At 41.8% G+C, this 20,170-nt stretch overlaps 1 protein-coding gene across 3 annotated transcripts in view; it reads left to right on the forward strand.

The window, feature by feature from the left end:
* The window catches only part of LOC138663608 (zinc finger protein 25-like), a 418,987-nt gene that overhangs the window by 56,781 nt on the left and 342,036 nt on the right, over nt 1-20,170 (forward strand). For all 3 annotated transcript variants that reach the window (XM_069749875.1, XM_069749876.1, XM_069749877.1), the window contains exon 7: nt 1,316-1,401. In XM_069749875.1, the coding sequence (XP_069605976.1) occupies nt 1,316-1,401 (86 nt within the window). The remainder of the gene's footprint in view (nt 1-1,315; nt 1,402-20,170) is intronic.

Raw genomic sequence — 20,170 nt, forward strand, 5'->3', positions numbered from 1 at the left:
AGAAGGACACAAGAGTAGTCAGTAAACAAGCCACGGTCACAACAGGAAACAAATACACAAGCCACGAGCTGAGCACAAGAGGAGTGAACCAGGGGAGAACAATGCTGTATCTGGCAGATTCTGGCAAAGCATATGCTTTGAGCTTTAGTAGGGTGTGGTACTTTCTAATTGGCTGAAGTAGGGAGCAGATTACTCCAGCTGGACAACAGGAACAGAGCCCGAATGAGATTGGACACACCATATGCAGAAGCTCTAATATAGCTAAATGACAGCAAATCAGAACAGTTGAAATCCCCACAAAGTGATTCCATTTTATAAATAAATATACTGAGGGTTATAATCTATAAGGGGAGTGAATATTTTAACTCCACAGCCACTTTCCGGAAATTAAAGGGAACCTGTCACCTGAATTTGGCGGGACTGGTTTTGGGTCATATGGGCGGAGTTTTCAGGTGTTTGATTCACCCTTTCCTTACCCGCTGGCTGCATGCTGGCTGCAATATTGGACTGAAGTTAATTCTATGTCCTCCGTAGTACACGCCTGCACAAGGCAAGATTGCTTTGCGCAGGCGTGTACTATGGAGGACAGAGAATGAACTTCAATCCAATATTGCAGCCAGCATGCAGCCAGCGGGTAAGGAAAGGCTGAATCAAACACCCGAAAACTCCGCCCATATGACCCAAAACCAGTCCCGCCAAATTCAGGTGACAGAGTCCCTTTAACACAGTGGATGTTGGAAGTGAAAATTACACATTTGCCATTTTGTTACCCATCACATAAGTGCCCCGATTGTGCTTCAGGGTACACACCGCTAATTAAGTGGATTCTTCTCGCTATAGTATTGCTAAATACAGGGATCCTAAATGTTGTTTGAGCACACTGCAAGACTCAGAAGTGAGAGTGGATTTTGCTGGACTGGTTTATAGAAAACGTTTTGCTTTTCAACAGCCTTTGAGCAGCCACTAATAGTGTTGAAACCTCTGTTTTTCCATTGACAGATGTTGACCTGAGTGGGGACTTGTTTTTTGTGAGATGAGATTTGGTATTATTTTCACCTACATAACATTGATTACTTTCTTTTTATTCTATATTTGGGAGACAGAATGAACAAGCAGTTGAACACCACGCACTACTGGTTCATCTAATAAGGTTTTCTATTAGACTGTGAACTGTCATTGTCTTGGTAAATAATTACAGTTTTTGTAATTTTGCCAGTTTTTGCCATTTTATGGACAGTCTAAGTGGAAATGTTCAAAAATATAAAACTCAAGGATATTTTATTAAAAAATAATTGGTTTTTTTTTATCTTGGCAGATGACTGTACCAGGAGATCAGAGGGACAGCTGACATCTTCCATTTTTATATCTGATGATCTTGAGATCCTACAAAATACAACTGAAGTGAGTGCCATTACTCTAGATATAACATCATCCATTCACAGCAAAGATCTGTCAGCTGATCCTATGAAACAGGTCCCATCTTCTGATTCATTACCGACTACTAAGGGAAATCAAAGTCACAAAAGAGGCATTAAAAAACAAACTGCTCCTAAAGCAAAGAAGTCATTTTCATGTTCAGAATGTGGGAAATATTTTACATGGAAATCACAGTTTGTTACTCACCAGAGAATTCACACAGGGGAGAAGCCTTTTTCTTGTTCAGAATGTGGGAAATGTTTTAACCGGAAATGGTTTCTTGATAGCCACTTGAGAACCCACACAGGGGAGAAGCCTTTTTCCTGTCCAGAATGTGGGAAATGTTTTAACCGGAAATGGGTTCTTGATAGCCACCAGAAAACCCACACAGGGGAGAAGCCTTTTTCCTGTCCAGAATGTGGGAAATGTTTTAACCGGAAATGGTATCTTGATAGCCACTTGAGAACCCACACAGGGGAGAAGCCTTTTTCCTGTTCTGAATGTGGGAAATATTTTACATGGAAATCGCATTTTGTTACCCACCAGAGAAGTCACACAGGGGAGAATGCTTTTTCCTGTTCAGAATGTGGGAAATGTTTTAAATTGAAAATAAATCTTGATCGCCATCACAGAGCCCACACAATGGAGAAGCCTTTTTCCTGTTCTGAATGTGGGAAATATTTTACATGGAAATCACATTTTGTTAACCACCAGAGAAGTCACACAGGGGAGAAGGCTTTTTCCTGTTCAGAATGTGGGAAATGTTTTAACTGGAAAGCGCATCTTGTTAGACATCAGATAACTCACTCAGTGGAGAAGCCTTTTTCCTGCTCAGAATGTAGGAAATGTTTTAACCGTAAAGCACATCTTGTTATTCACCAGAGAACCCACACAGGGGAGAAGCCATTTTCCTGTTCAGAATGTGGGAAATGTTTTAACCGGAAAGCGCATCTTTTTAGACATCAGAGAACTCACACAGGGGAGAAACCTTTTTGCTGTTCAGAATGTGGGAAATGTTTTAACCGTAAAGCGCATCTTGTTAGGCATCAGAGCAGTCACACAGGGGAGAAACCTTTTTCATTTTCTTAATGTGGGAAATATCAACTGTTAATAAAAATCAGAGATGTTACATGGGGAGAAGCCTTTTTACACACTCACTCTCAAAGTCTTTAATTTCTACGGCTTTTGTCGTCCTCACCAAAGGCGACTCATCAGGAGACTTTATTTAATATTGACCTATATTTAAGCGAGACTAGACAAAAAAACCTAGTATCATGTTATCCGAAACAGACTTCAAACTATATACTTTGTAAGTTTATAAGCCACTCCAGTGGCGTTCAGTGAGGAATAGAAAGTTTATGAAAATGCAGTATAATTATTGTGTTTTTTTTTCTCCTATAGGGACTGCCCTAGTTTGGAATTATAATAGCTGTTAATAATTAGTAGTGCAGTCGAATTGTCCTAGACTAAACTCAGTTTATAGATTGCTCAGTATGTACCACTCAGGGAAAACTTACCTGCTCCAAAGATTATTATTTATTTATATAGCACCATTAATTCCATGGTTCTGTACGTGAGAAAAGGGGTTACGTACAGGCTTATAGATATCATTTACAGTAGACAAATTTTACAATGACAGACTGGTACAGAGGGGAGAGGACCCTGTCCTTGCGGACTTGCATTCTACGGGATAATGGGGAAGAGACAGAAGGTTGGGGGAGCGGCAGCTCTGGCAGTGGTGACGCGGCAGCTCCTGGCGATGGTGAGGCGGCAGCTTGGGTGGTGGTGAGGCGGCAGAATGGTTATTGCGGGCTGTATTCTTTCCTGAAGAGATGGGTTTTCAGGTTCTGAATGAAGGATCCGAGGGTAGTGGATAATCGGACGTGTTGAGGCGTGGAATTCCAGAGGATTGAAGTTCATTTGCAGCTTCTAACTAAGGCTATGTGCACACGTTGCGGATTAGGCTTAGGAATTTCTGGTGCGGATTCTGTCTCTCCTGGCAGAAAACGGCCCTGCGGATTTGAGGCTTTTTTTGCGCGGTTCCGCAGCATTTTTTTGTGCGTTTTTGCTGTGGTTTTCTTGCGGATTTACTGTGTTTTTTACCCCTGCGGTTTTCTATAATGGAATGGGTACAAAAACGCTGCAGATTCACAATAAAGAAGTGACGTGCTACTTCTTTAAAACCACAGCGTTTCCGCAGCGGATTTTCCGCAAAGTGTTCACAGCATTTTTTTTTTCTCATTGATTTACATTGTACTGTAAATCAATTGCGGATCTGCATTGTTTCTGCACCGCAAAAAAATGCTGGGTGATCCGCAGAGAATCCGCAACGTGTGCACATAGCCTAATGGCCATGCTGCGGTCTGTCAAGGAATGAGTGCGGTATCATTATAAAGATTAGGGATATGTGCAATCATAATGTCTGGGAGATCTGTGCTATTTAGTATAAATATGGAAATGATCTCTGGAAGTTTTGTTCCCTGAGCGGTATATACTGTATTTTCACATACTTTCCATTCCTGACACTACAGTTGCTTATAAACTTACGAAGCATAAAGTTTGAAGTCTGGGATCTGCCAATATGTGGCTAGTTTTCTGACTGTTTTGAATAACTTGATATATGATTTTAGATTTTTTTTTCATCTAGTCTCGTGTGAATATAGGTCAGTATTAAATAGTCTCTTGATGAGTCGTCTTTGAGGATGATGAAACCCATAGAAATGAGAGTGAGGGTGTATACATCACCTCACTCTATATACTGAGTCGTGGGGTATATGTTTTTTCTATTACTCACCTTTTGACTAACCTTCAGGGGGTGAATTATGGGTATAGTTTTACATTTGCAATTAATAAAGTTTAGTTTTATCCTTTTGTCAGTGAATCTTCTAATCAAGGGATCATTTTATATATTATCATTTTTTTCTTCAATGAACTCATTCCTCATGATTGGCCTTATTAAAATAAGAAAAACTCATACTCCTCTGGCGTGTCGGCTCCACTTCATTGGTGTCGAGACTTGCTTTCCCGGGGCTTATGTGAGTTTGTTACATCACACGAGCCCTGCGCCCAATCAGCGGCAGCTTCACTGTCCCCGCCTTTGGACGTATTGAACATCAACAGCAAGCCAGGGCCGCAGCTGGTCTCTGTTTGTCTCATGATGCTTTATTTGTCCTAAGGTGGGGACAGTGATGCCAGCGTGGATTGAGCACAGGGCTCACATGACGTAAAAACCTCAAAAGAGACCAAAGAAGGGGGCGTGGCTTCGGTCTCTGGCTATGTGAGACGTGCGATCAGGGAGCTCCTGAGGTAAAAACCTCCAATCCAACTTTAATCCCTACTTTTACAAACCATCCACACAATTTTATATGGGTGACTGATACAGCCTTCCCCCAGGCTTATTTTAGACCAAAAAGAACAAAAATTGGCCCTTCACCCAGGAAGATTTATTTACCTCATGGCAATCTGAGGCCTACTAGGAGCGTGTGAGGACAGCCATTGTCGCCATCAACAACAGTGTCTTCAACCCCGGAGCACACTCCTGCCCGTAGCACAGACACGGAAGCCTTCGCCACTGCAGAGAACACAAGGAGACGGCTGCAGCTCTTGACATCGACGCTGCGGTGAACAGGGACGCCATCGCTGCACCCGAATATAAGATCAGGATTCCCCTCCGGACCACCAGCAGGACCACCAGCAGAGAGGACACTCCGGACACCGAACATCAACGCTGCGGTGAGGCCTTGCAGTGATTTCCCACCCCCCCTGCTACCAGAGGAATATCAGTTTCCTTCACGTTTTCCCGCCTTTCTGCCTTCCAGTCAACCCAGGTACGCTCGACCACACTGAAGTGCCATTAATACTCCGGCTGTACCCCGCTTAATATACCCGGACTCAGAGTCCACACTTGTGGCTCCATTAACTTATCATACCTCCTGGGGCTGTGGGCTGTTAAATCTGCCAAAGGAGGCATGTTATTTGCATATTTTATGTCACATTAACAGTACTTCTCAGGGTAAGCTGGGCCTTATGGTCCCCATCTCCCTTCAGCTTCAGCTTACTTATTTTTGTTAACTTCACCTTATCAGGGTACTAACCCAAGATAGTTGCTATACTATAGCATTGTTTCTCAGGGCTTGCTGTGCCCTGTGGTACTCCTTCTAACAAAGGATCTGCAGGTCATCTGCTGTACTAAATCACACTGGGGCTGTGGAATAACAAGTACTCTCTCACCCCTGATACAGGAGTACTATAAACAGCACTGGCAAGGCCTTTGGTAGCAGGCCATATGTTTAAACTACAGCAGCGTTTTTCAGGGCTTGCTGTGCCCTGTGGTACCTCCCCTTCTCACAGTCTTCCAACAAAGGAACTGGACATTTGCTATACTAAACCTCCCTGGGGCTTTGGGAAAACAAATACCCTCTCTCCCCTGATATAGGAGCACTAGAAACAGTCCGTAGCAAGGCCTTTGGTATCAGGCCACACGTTTATACTACAGCGGTGTTTATCAGGGCTTGCTGTGCCTTGTGCTACCCCTCTTTCCACAGTCTGCATTCCAACAAATAAATTGCTAAATTCCCCCCATTGGGGCTGTGGGAAAACAAACACCCTCTCACCCCTGATACAGGAGCACTATAAACAGACATTGGCAAGGCCTTTGGTATCAGGCCACAAGTTTATACTACAGCAACGTTTTTCAGAGCTTGCTGCGCCTTGTGGTTCCCCTTCCTCCACAGTCTTCTCAGACTAGAGAATTCTTTTACATCTACTGTACTCTGTCTACAGGCTCCTGACCCTAACCTCTGGAGAGGTAGATTACTACTGAATACACTTGCTTAAATTCTTGTTTATATTTGCTGCAATATATTTTCTTTTCTTTTCTTCCCTCCTGACAGGATTTGATAAGATCTAATTGTCATAAATTACTATCAGTACTCTGCTTTTTCTCAACAGGTTTAAATATCTGTGTAAGTTCTGTAAGCATATTTGATAGTTATTGTTGACGAAGATACTCTGTATAGCATCATCACCATGGGGAAAAAAGAGGGAACCATTCCTAAATCGAACATTCCCCAACTCTCTAAGCAAACCAAAACGCAAGGAGAGGAAAGAATACATTACCACTGCTACTCTCCAGGGGACAAGGTTAACACTTTGAGCCCTGAAAAATCCAGATCCCCCATAAGAGATGAGAGAAAAACCTATAATACCCCTCAAAAAATAAAAAAATTGAATCCTCCAAAATTACCTCAGATAGAGGGTCAACCTGAAAGTATGGACTCATCTCAGTCCAACAAAAGAAAAGAACGAGAGGAGGAAAGACAAAAAATCTCCACACCATCTCAAGGAACAGAACAAGGCGGGGAAGATTACTCCAGCTTTAGTGACTCTTCCCCTACCTAATACAAGTCCACTAAAAAATAAACTCAAGTTAGACAATGACCAAGATACAACCCCACCGAACTTATTGGCCACAAACCCTAATCAAATCTCCTCCCTCAGCAACAACACTAGTACCGAGGCATATATGCTTAATCTAGCTAACAAAATAAACGAAAATATGTTAAAAAGCTTCGACATCCAAGCCAAACGGTTTGAAACCACTCTTGAACAACTTAACATAAAAATCTCTGATCACGAAACAAGAATTGATGCAGTAGAAAAAACTACTACAAAATCCTCCAATATTATCCATGATCTATCTTCAGAGGTCAAAAGGCTAAAAATCAAATTGGCTGACATAGAAGACCGTAATCGCAGGAATAACGTAAAAATCCGAGGTATTCCGGAACATATCCACACAGACAACCTCTTAAACCATGTAAAATCCATCTTTAAAAAAGCTATTCCTACTCTATCAGACTCAGATCTAATCATAGATAGAATCCACAGACTCCCAAAACCCCCAAAAATTGCACCAGATATCCCCAGAGATGTAATTCTCAGAATTCATTTCTACAACACCAAGGAAAGAATATTGCAATACTTAAAAAAATGAAAAAACCTTTCCAGAGCCTTATAACAACCTCAAAATATTTGCGGACCTGTCCAAGGAGACACTGGATTCCAGGAAAACGTTTAACGCTATTACCTCCACACTCAGAGACAAAAATATCCCATATAGATGGGGATTCCCTCTCAAACTCATAGTTTTTTTTCAAATGGAAAAACCATTCCAATCTTCACACCTGAAGAAGGCCAAAAATGTATTGCCTCATTAAAAGACAACCCCTCACATAGAGGTTACCGTTGAAAATACATAGGACATGGTCATGATCTTGTCTTTGAACTTTTGGTTTAGATAATTCATTCATCATAAGCTGTTATTACATATGGTTTGCTTACCTATACAAGAGGTTAATTTTCTTCTTCCTCAGTTCCCGTTTTGTTCATACCCCCAGGAAGAAGATATATCCCACTGTGAGTGGGTTCTTTGTATTAAACAAACTTCTCAATTGTTGGTGTATTCTATACACCCCATTTTTGAATTGTAAATATTTAATTCATTTATAGGTGTACCACATACACCTTAATTCTTGATCAATAGAGGTACGTTCTAGTATTGACCAGTGAGACTTTTATTTCTACTTTAACTTCCACTTTCCCCAACTCTTTCTACACAAGACACTATAAACATGAACCTTAAAATCATGACATACAATATTAAAGGACTCAACAGTCCTAGGAAAAGATTTTCCCTATGGAGAGAACTTGAAAACTCTAAAACAGACATAATATGTGTCCAAGAGACCAAATTTAAAAATGAAGACCACCCAAAATTTGAACACAAAAATTTCCCACATACATACCAATCTAACAATTCAAAAAAGAAAGCGGGGGTAATGACAATAATAAAAAACTCGATCCCATTTGAATTTATTGAAGAAGTCAAGGACAATAACGGCAGATACCACATCTAAATTTGCCGTATTAACAACATAACCTGCACAATCGCCAACATCTATGCTCCTAATAAAGAACAAAAAACATTTCTAAATAAATTCATTAAAAAATTCGACCAAAACAAAAAAGGTATACCCATTATACTGGGAGACTTTAACTCGACCCCAGACCACCTCCTTGACTCTTCTTCCAAAAAGAGACCACAAACAGGAGACCTCAACCCTTGGCTGTTCCAGAATGAGCTCTACGATACATTTCGATGTATCAACGCCTCTTCCATTGAATACTCCTTCTTCTCAGAGACTCATCAATCAGCGTCCAGAATAGACCTAATCATCGCCGACGTCTTTACTTTGGCGAGGTTTACAAAAATTTATATAAAAGACAGAACAATTTCAGATCATTCCCAAGTGGTTGGAGAGCTCGTTCTGGGGCCCCCAATAAACAACAAAACTCTGTGGAAATGTAACTCTAATATAATCAACAACACCATACATAAATCCTCAATAGAATCCTCGATTAAACTGTACTTTAAAGAAAATTGTTCTGACTCCACTAACCCCATCATTAGATGGTGTGCCCACAAGGCAGTGATTAGAGGTTTGCTGATCCATATTTCTTCCAGAAAAAAGAAAGAAAAAAGGGCGGAAACAGAAAGAATCCAAACTCTTCTAAAAAATAAAATTAATGAACAAATTGCACTCCCCTCCCCTTCTTCTACGTTACAGTCTGAAATATCGAAACTGACACGAGCTAAAATTACTATTATTCTCCCCTTATGAAGCAGCAGTCAAAAACTCTAAATATAAATTGTATACATCTTTAAACAAGCCCACTAAATTTATGTGCAATCGCATTAAAAAAAGAAGGCTCCATAACAGAATTGACAAAATAAAAAATTTAAAAGGAACAACACTATCCCACCCCCAAGACATAGTAAATTAATTTGCAAAATTCTACGAGAAGCTATATAACATCGACCCCCCCCCCCCAAAAAAAAAAAACCTCCCAACTCCACCAAGATGCCATAACCTCATTCCTTTCTTCAATCAACCTCCCAAAAATAACAACCGAAGACAAGTCAATCCTATCAGCTCCCTTTGATTTAGAGGAGATAGAGGATTGTATTAAGCAACTAAAGCCATCAAAATCCCCAGGTCCCGATGGCTTTGGCAACGATTATTATAGAACTTTCTACAAAACTCTCTCCCCCCATCTCTTGCAATCATTTAACATGGCCTCATCCTTGGGTACCTTCCCTACTGAAATGCTCGAAGCTTCTATTGTTTTAATTCCCAAGCTCAAAGACAACCCTGAAGACATTGCCAATTTTAGACCCATTTCCTTAATCAATTGCGACATCAAAATATATGCCAAAATTCTAGCTAATAGGCTTAATCTGATACTTCCCAACTTAATAAATAATGACCAGATCAGGTTTGTCATGGGTCGCCACGCTTCAGACGGTACCAGGAGAATCATCAACGCCATCAAAATAGCTAATCAAACAAAATAAAGCACCCTGATTGTCTCTCTAGACGCAGAAAAAGGTTTGACCGTCTGGAGTGGGGCTTCCTACGACAGACCCTGATCAAATTTGGGTTTGATAATTCCTTTATTACTACAATTATGGCACTCTACTCCAACCCTAGAGCAAAAATCGTTGCTAACAATCATGTATCTCCCTCCTTCGCTATAACAAATGGTACAAGGCAGGGATGTCCCTTATCCCCACTCCTTTTTATCTTAGCCATGGAGCCCCTTGCACAAATGGTCAGAGAAAATAATAACATCAAGGGATTGGAAACCCCCTCTCGCCAATACAAACTAAGTATGTTTGCTGATGACATCATTCTCACCCTAACAGACCCTATCAACTCCATGTCAGAACTTCACAAGATATTGGATTCTTTTTCAAATGTCTCCCATTTCAAAATTAACGCAACAAAATCAAAAATCCTACCCTTAAATGTAGATGAAGAGCAAATTAAAAAAATTAAAGCTTCTTCCCCCATTACCTCGGCTAACAAAGAACTTACCTATTTAGGGATTAAGATCACTAAAAATCTAAACAACATAGTAACAAATAATTATTAATTACTTAATTAAAACTATCAATAATGACACTACCACCTTTGGGCATAAATTCCTCTCCTGGTGGGGCAAAGTCCTTACAATAAAAATATTTACGCTACCTAAGATTCTATACATTCTGAGCGCCATTCCTCTTCCCATTTCGGTATCATACCTTACATCTCTCCAAACCATCATTAATAAATTTATTTGGAATAATAAAAAACCCAGGACACCCTCAAGTATCACTTACAAAAAAAGAGCATATGGGGGCTTGGGGATTCCCAATATAGCTGCCCATTATTATACATCCTTGATAAAACAAAGCAGATTCTGGCTAACAGTATCAAAACCCCCAGCGTGGTTAGATATGGAAACCCTTCTAAATAAAAACAACCACCCCAAAGATTTAATTATAAAAACACTAACTGGTCATCAACTCAACTCAGTGACTCACCCAATATTCCAGGCCACCATACATGCTTGGGAAAAATTGTCCAGATCAAGAAAGGGAACATCCAAAAAATCTATCTTGGTTAAAATTCCTCTCTCCACTATTTCTACATGTAACAATATTACACTTCCAACTCTATGGGAAGAAAGGGGAATTACGAGATTGGGAGACGTCTATGACGGTAGCTCTTTCATAAAATTTAGCAACCTAAAAGAGAAGTTTAGACTCCCGTCATCGATGTTTTTACAATTTGTAATGTTAAAAGAACAAGTCATGATGTTTCTCCAGAAGGGTCCTAAATTCTCCGAAGCATCCTTAAACTTAGTAAGTAACACGGAACACGGAGTCTTTTGGAGTCACAAATATATTTATGACTGGTTTAATCATGATTGGGAAATGCCTAAACACCCCTATATACACAAGTGGGAAAGGGAACTGCAGTCTACCTTTACCAGAGAAGATTGGGAGGATGCTCTGTCTTCCACATATGATTCCACGTTATCTATGTCTCTTCAAGAATGTCATTTCAAAGTAAATACCCGCTGGTACTATACTCCAGCAAGATTAGCTCATATTAACCAAGATGGATCTGCCTCCTGTTGGAGAAAATGTGGCATTAAAGGGGACCTCCTTCACATGTTTTGGCATTGCCCAAAACTAAAACCTCTCTGGACACAAATATCTACCCTTATTGACAAAATTTATGGCAAACCACTAAATTTAACTCCCCATATAGCTTTGCTTTCCCTGGGCCTCGAGGACCTTAGTCTAGATAAAAGGAATATGATTATACAAATACTACTGGTAGTAAAAAACAGCATAGCTTTTAACTGGAAACATCATCTCCCTCCTTCATTTTCAGACATAATAGAACAACTATCTCTCCATAGGACATATGAATTATCCTTCGCCCTAGCGAATAACCAACTGGTGAAATATACAAATAAGTGGTCTCACTGGGACAATATATATCCATAACATCTATTCTCATAGATATATATCTAATATACGTACCTTAAAAATTGTTGTATAAAGTTTATTTTTGTACATTTCAGTTTATTTTTACTGTATATCTATAAAGTGATATAAAGCATTTATAATACCCAAAATTGATATTGAAGCAAAATAAAGCTTTATAGAGAATGATTAAATATAAAAATATTATATGGTATGTTATGTTACATATCGGCAAAAATGCCTATAAAAATGAGTCATGTTTTGTTACGAAAACGAAAATATTGGAATGTACTTTTTCTATATCTTTAAAACTATATGAAGCGTTTGATACGCTTAAAATTGTTAATGAAACAATACAAAGTCTTATAAACACTCATTATATGTCAAATGTCTATTATAATATGGAATATTATATGTTATGTTACCTAATGACAAACAATGCCTTGAAACTTGAATCTTGTTATATTGCTAAAATGAAAATAAAAACATTGGAAAAGAAAAGAGACCAAAGAACGCACGTGCCGACACTGCTGAAACGGTGCCAGCATGGGACATTGGTATAAGTATTTTTATTTTAACAGGACCAAACATGAGGAACAAGAAGGGGTTGTCCAACTAATGGAAAACCTTTTTAAACATCAAAAATCTCACACAGAGAGAAGTCATTATCTAGTGTGTGAATTACAGGAAAATCATATTTTATTGACAATCAAAACTAACTCAGATGGGGAGAAACTATATATGTTATTGACAAATTGTAAAAAAAAACATGATGCGTGTAGCGTGCGTTCGTGGGTCTCCCAATCTAAATTTCCTATCGGTATGTCTTTGGAGTGTGGGTAGAAATATAAGTACTGGGAGGAAACCCTTGCAAACACGGGGAGAACATACAAACTCTTTACAGATGCTATGCTTGGTAGGGTTGGAACACTGGACTCTAGCGTTGCAAGGCAGCTCATGTTTGCTCGTTGATGACTCAATGTTCTTGGGGTTGGAAACTTATCACTGCGATGCACACTCTGTGACTAACTGCTATCTTGGGGAAAATCACTGTCAAAATTGTCTTCAAGCATGTTTTGATAGCATGCGTCATTTTGACGATGCGCAGAAAAAAAAATTACCACAAGTTGCGTTCTATGCTGGTCTCCGCATCGTCAAAACGACGCATGCGGAAGCATCTGCATACAGCAGCATGACCTGCGTACCTAATGTTAAAGATAGGTACGCCGGCCGCATGCAGAAGTAGGTGGAGCTAGCGGCGGAGGTGCTGCCGACGGCGGGGCTTCACGGAGGAAGTACGCAGCTCCTCAAAACGCTAGTGTGAAACTAGCCATAGAGGGGTGCCGGGTGCAGGAGAGAGAGAGGGGTGCAGGATGCAAGAGAGGGGTGAATGAGAAAGAGAGGGGTGCAGGATGCAAGAGGAGGTGCAGGAGAGAGAGGGGTTCAGGGTGCAAGAGGAGTGCAGGAGAGAGGGGGTTGCAGGATGGAGGAGAGGGAGAGGGGTGCAGTTTGCAAGAGGGAGAGGAGGGGGCAGGGGATAGAGGGGTGCAGTTATACTTTATTTCACTCAATGGACGAATATTTTGCTCGTGCCTTGTGTGACTGACCGTCTATTCTGTGTAAATGCATTTGGTGGCTCTGTCGGGCTTAGATCTGAACCTCCACAAAACAGCGTTCAGTGTTATGCGCTGATGGGGTCATTGATGCAGAGTCAGCACGTGCTGTCATACATCATTTTTGGCTGCATACGCCTAGTTCAGGCAGGTGGCAAGGAGGCATCTGGCTCCAAATTTTGCAGCAGGACAACAAGCCCAAACATATAGCCAATACCAAAAAAGGGGCAGTCCAGACTTAGAAAAAGAGTCTGTATTACGATTCCCTGATACAAGAAAGCGATCCTGTGACCTTATGCATGTGATTTGCAGACCTGGGGTCACATGCCAATTCGTTGTATTCGGCTTCTCTCAATAAAAGTGAATTGATTGCATTTGTTTCTTAGTGATAAACTTGAATAAAAGCGTGACCTTCCAAGGGTTTTGTATTGGCTGGAAGTGAGCGCCTCTTCAGTGAAACAAAACGGGAGAAAAAAATTTAAGCAACCTGGATGACCACTGAGTAAAAAATCATTCGGCTTCTCTCAGATTGTAACACATGGATGTGTTAATCTAGGATCAGATTGTCGGCCGAGCACATTGATATCTGCGGGTTTGGCTGACCTTAGTCTAATGTGTGTGGGTACATTAACTACTATTTAATGGTAATGGGCACTTTTCGGCATCTTTTACTCGTCTGTGTTTAAACACGTATGTGTAAAATGGTTCAGGTGTCATCAGTGTACAATCCGTGCGTCATCGGGTACGGTCCGTGCGTCATCAGTGTATGTAGAGTCCATGTATCATCAGTATGCGGTCTGTATGTCATTAGTGTACGGTCCATGCGTCATCCGTGTACGGTCTGTGTGTCATCAGTGTATGGTCCGTGCATCATCAGTGTATGTAGAGTCCGTGTGTCATCAGTATACGGTCTGTATGTCATCAGTGTACGGTCTGTGTGTCATCAGTGTATGTAGAGTCCGTGTGTCATCAGTATACGGTCTGTATGTCATCAGTGTACGGGCCATGTGTCATCAGTTAATGGTTTGTGTGTCATCAGTACACAGTCCGTGTATCATCAGTGTACGGTCCGTGTGCCCGTATTTACCGTCAGTTATCGTTGGTGGTTTTCACAGATGGATAAATAAATGATGAAGCCTCTGCTATACTTTGCAATGTTAATCACAGGCAGCGCACGGACAGCGCACAGACTGTATGCTAATACTACCTGTGTGATATGGTTTTTTTTTTCTGGACCCATAGATTTGTATTAGCACTTTTCATATGTTGTACTGTAAAAAAAAAAACTGACAAATCTTCATAAGTTTTGCACAGGGACACAGTCTGTAAAAAAAATCACAGATATGTGGACTGCCTCATAGACTATAATAGTTACCTGTAGTTGTGAAAAATACAGATAGAATTTGTACGTGTAACACTGACGGCTGCATGAGACTGTGGTCTGACTAGCCAGTAGGGGGAGTGACCAGTTACCGAGCCTAGGGCAGCATGAATGCCAAATATGGCACTGGGCACAGCCATTGCTCAAACTTAAAAAAAATACTAGGAGGAAAAAGACAGCACAATAGGGTTTTATCCAAGGGAGGTAAAGCTGTTTAAATAAGTTTATACTAACCTGAGTTAGTTGTGTATACACACAACATTTCAATCACTTATACATCCAGCTGCTGCAGGTCCAACGGGTCTTCAGATCGGGAAAACAGAGATAAGGGGGGTTTGTAGATAATCTGCGCTGCTGGTATCCCATGTAATAAATTCAGACAGAAAGTACATGCGGTTATTCTTTATTTAGTCTATGCGTTTCTTAGTACTACAGACTTCTTCACCAAGACAAGAAACCCCGAGCTCACACCACAATGCAGTTACATTTATAGCAATAAAAGTGCAAATCTTGGAGCCAAATAGACACACGATGGACACCTGATGTGTCAATGTTCATCAAAATTCATCAGGGAAAAAGAGAAAAAAGTATCTACTATATAATAGTCTAAGGGTCACTTCCATCTTTCTGTCCTTCTGTCTGTCACGGATATTCATTGGTCGCCTCTGTCTGTCATGGAAATCCAAGTCGCTGATTGGTCGAGGGAAAACAGCCACGACCAATCAGCGACGGGCACAGTCCGGAAGAAAATGGCCGCTCCTTACTCCCCGCAGTCAGTGCCCGGCACCCGCATACTCCCCTCCAGTCACCGTTCACACAGGGTTAATGCTGGCGGTAACGGACCGCGTTATGCCACGGGTAACGCACTCCGTAACCGCTGCTATTATCCCTGTGTGTCCCCAACTATGCGGCATCAATAGTAAAAAGATCTAATGTTAAAAATAATAAAAAAACAAAAAACCTGCTATTCTCACCCTCCGTCGTCCAACGATGTGCTCGCGCCTGCCGCCATCTTCCGTTCCCGGCGATGCATTGCAAAATTACCCAGAAGACTTAGCGGTCTCGCGAGACCGCTAAGTCATCTGGGTAATTTCGCAATGCATCCTGGGAACGGAAGATGGTGGTAGCCACGCGCGTATCGCCGGAGCTTCGCTGGATCCCAGGTGTGAGTGTATATAACAATTTTTTATTTTAATTAATTAACAGGGATATGGTGCCTACACTGCTGTATACTACGTGGGCTGTGTTAGATACCGCATGGCTGCTATATACTGTGTGGGCTGTGCTATATATTACGTGGCCAGTGTTATATACTGCGTGGCCTGTGTTATATACTGTGTGGCTGCTATATACTGCGTGGGCTGTGTTATATAGTACGTGGCTGTGCTATATACTGCGTGGCCACTGTTATATATTGCGTGGCCTGTATACGCATGTAACGCATCGGGTATTCTACAATATGTGGGTGTATATAGCAGCCACATAGTATATAGCACAGGCCACGTAGTATTTGCTATATACTACATGGCTCCTATATACTACGTGGCCTGTGCTATATACTATGTGGCTGCTATATACATACATAAATACATATTCTAGAATACCCGATGCGTTAGAATCGGACCACCATTTAGTAGACTTATACTTTTGTTTGTATTTATTTCTATCAGAAGACACAAAGAAGAAAAAAGAAAAACAAGTTTTATATGGATTTAAAAGGTAAAAATATATACAGTACAGACCAAAAGTTTGGACACACCTTCTCATTTAAAGATTTTTCTGTATTTTCATGACTATGAAAATTGGAAATTCACACTGAAGGCATCAAAACTATGAATTAACACATGTGGAATTATATACTTAACAAAACAGTGTGAAACAACTGAAATTATGTCTTATATTCTAGGTTCTTCAAAGTAGCTATCTTTTGCTTCAAGAGGTAGTCACTGGGAATGGTTTTCACTTCACAGGTGTGCCCTGTTGGGTTTAATAAGTGGGATTTTTTGCCTTATAAATGGGGTTGGGACTATCAGTTGTGTTGTGCAGAAGTCTGGTGGATACACAGCTGATAGTCCTACTGAATAGACTGTTAGAATTTGTATTATGGCAAGAAAAAAGCAGCCATGTAAAGAAAAACGAGTGGCCATCATTACTTTCAGAAATGAAGGTCAGTCAGTCCGAAAAATTGGGAAAACTTTGAAAGTGTCCCCAAGTGCAGTGGCAAAAAACATCAAGCGCTACAAAGAAACTGTCTCACATGAGGACCGCCCCAGGAAAGGAAGACCAAGAGTAACCTCTGCTTCTGAGGATAAGATTATCCGAGTCACCAGCCTCAGAAATTACAGGTTAACAGCAGCTCAGATTAGAGACCAGGTCATTGCCACAAAGAGTTCTAGCAGCAGACACATCTCTACAACAACTGCTAAGAGGAGACTTTGTGCAGCAGGCCTTCATGGTAAAATAGCTGCTAGGACACCACTGCTAAGGACAGGCAACAAGCAGAAGAGACTTGTTTGGGCTAAAGAACACAAGGAATGGACATTAGACCAGTGGAAATCTGTGCTTTGGTCTGATGAGTCCAAATTTGAGATCTTTAGTTCCAACCACTGTGTCTTTGTGCGACCCAGAAAAGGTGAACGGATGGATTCTACATGCCTGGTTCCCACCGTGAAGCATGGAGGAGGAGGTGTGATGGTGTGCAGGTGCTTTGCTGGTGACACTGTTGGGGATTTATTCAAAATTGAACCAGCATGGCTACCACAGAATCTTGCAGCGGCATGCTATTCCATCCGGTTTGCGTTTAGTTGGACCGTCATTTATTTTTCAACAGGACAATGACCCCAAACACACCACCAGGCTGTGTAAGGGCTATTTGACAAAGAAGGGGAGTGATGGGGTGCTACGCCAGATGACCTGGCCTCCACAGCCACCATACCTGAACCCAATAGAGAAGGTTTGGGGTGAGCTGGACCGCAGAGTGAAGGCAAAAGGGCCAACAAGTGCTAAGCATCTCTGGGAACTCCTTCAAGATTGTTGGAAGACCATTCCCGGTGACTACCTCTTGAAGCTCATCAAGAGATTGCCAAGAGTGTGCAAAGCAGTCATCAAAGCAAAAGGTGGCTACTTTGAAGAACCTAGAATATAAGACATAATTTCAGTTGTTTTCCACTTTTTTGTTAAGTATATAGTTCCACATGTGTTAATTCATAGTTTTGATGCCATCAGTGTGAATGTACAATTTTCATAGTCATGAAAATACAGAAAAATCTTTAAATGTGAAGGTGTGTTCAAACTTTTGGTCTGTACTGTATTTGTGTAGATAAAATGGAGTTGAATTTAGGACATGAAAATGTTCTAATCTTATGTTGCACTGAACTCAAGAGTGCCCCGATAACAAGAAGAATTCATAGCCTCATGTGAAAATAAAAGAAATAACCAAAAAAAAACCTATTATTAATGTTAGGAGTCGAGTTCCCGCCGCTGCACAGGGGGAATCTCGAACCATCTCCTCTGATGTCTCCATTCGCCTCCAGCCACAGTAGAGCCTGCTCAGCGGAGATGTCGGTCCCAGCATCTGGCTCAAGCTGATACTGTGTGCATGGTTACTGCTGCTTTTCCAGGCTCAGCCATTGTAGCCAGTACTGATCAGCAGCATGCAGGCGTTTCAGGGACTAAGTCGTGCTTTTCCCATACTGAGCATGCCCACAGGATGACCTACCATTGGAGGTCGGGGTCACACGCTCAGGTCCTGTAGCAGCTCCTATTGGATCACTAGTAAGGTCATTGAGTGCTACAGCTCTAAAAGGTTTGCATGGCCACACGGCCATGCGCCAGTATATACTTGATAACGTGTGTGTAGATGTGACTGTTGCCCTTTATTCATCCCCCTTCCTACTGTTGACTGCTCGCGAATGGTGGATTCTTGCTATCTAGCGCCCGACAGTGAATCCTGCACACCTAGCGCACAATCCAGCGTCTTATTGCAGTGACCGCCAGTGCGGCGCCGTGCGCTAATAGAGTGCTTTCCTGACCCAAGTCTGAGTGGTTAGTGGCATCCGCCAGAGCGGCACTGCACGCACTCTTGTGCATTAAATTATTATTTCTGTTTAACTCTTACACCCCAGTAGCGGTGTTGAGCACAAGAGGTTTAGAGGAACTCTTTCCCTAAGTCTTAGGGGTAGAGTTCTGTGACTCCTTGCTTGCGCTCTTTGTGCTGTATCACGGCCCTGTGACGCAACAGTGTTCGCTTCCTTCATACTTCAACAGAGTAGGTGGAGGCGTTGGTCTGCTCCTTTCACCCAAATGTACCTTCCAAGTTATCCCCCAAGTACCCTCATTTGTCTTCCCTTCCTTTGAGGTCCATGCTGTTCGACTCTACATCCCCTTCTCCATTCGAGTGGCGGTGGTGTATCGTCCTCTCGGCCCCTCTCATCAGTTCCTGGATCACTTTGCCACCTGGCTTCCACACTTTCTCTCCTGTGACACCCCATCCTCATCATGGGTGATTTCAACATCCCCATTGCTTCTCCCCATCTGCTTCTCACCTTTTTCTCTAACCTCCTCTTTCGGCCTCTCGCAGCATGCTAACTCTCCAACGCATGAAGATGGAAACTCCCTCGACTTGGTCTTCTCCCGGTTTTGCTCAGTGGATGATTTCACAAACTCCCCTCTCCCGCTATCTGACCACAACCTTCTTTCATTCTCTATCAAGAACTGCCATCCCGCTCAGGTCACCCCCACTTTCCACACTTATAGAAACATACATGCCATTAACACCCAGAAACTTATGAAGAACTTGCAGTCCTCATTGGCCCCAATCTCCTCCATCTCATGTCCTGATTCTGCTGTGAAGCATTACAATGAAACCCTGCAAATTGCCCTGGATGAAGCTGCTCCTCCTATACATAAAACAACTCAGAACAGACGGCGACAACCGTGGCACACGCTGCAAACACGTTTCCTGCATCGGTGCTCCAGGTGCGCCAAACGTCTGTGGAGAAAATCTAATCTCAAATATTTCATCCATTATAAGTTCATGCTAAAAACACAACTCTGCCCTTCACCTCTCCAAACAAACCTATTTTAACACTCTCAACACCTCGCTGTCCAATAACCCTAAACGTCTCTTTGACACTTTCCAGTCCCTACTCAACCCAAGAGTGCAGGCCCCAACTACAGATCTCCGCGCTGACGATCTGGCCAATTACTTCAAAGAAAAAATTGACCACATTCGACAAGAAATCATCTCCCAATCTCTTCATACCATGCACTGTCCTCCCCCACTGCATCTAGTTCACTCTCTGACTTTGAACCAGTTACAGAAGAAGAAGTAATCAGGCTCCTTGCATCTTCTTGCCCAACCACTTGTACCAGTGA

The sequence above is a fragment of the Ranitomeya imitator genome, chromosome 2, assembly GCF_032444005.1.
Source record: "Ranitomeya imitator isolate aRanImi1 chromosome 2, aRanImi1.pri, whole genome shotgun sequence".
In the NCBI taxonomy this organism is placed as follows: domain Eukaryota; kingdom Metazoa; phylum Chordata; class Amphibia; order Anura; family Dendrobatidae; genus Ranitomeya; species Ranitomeya imitator.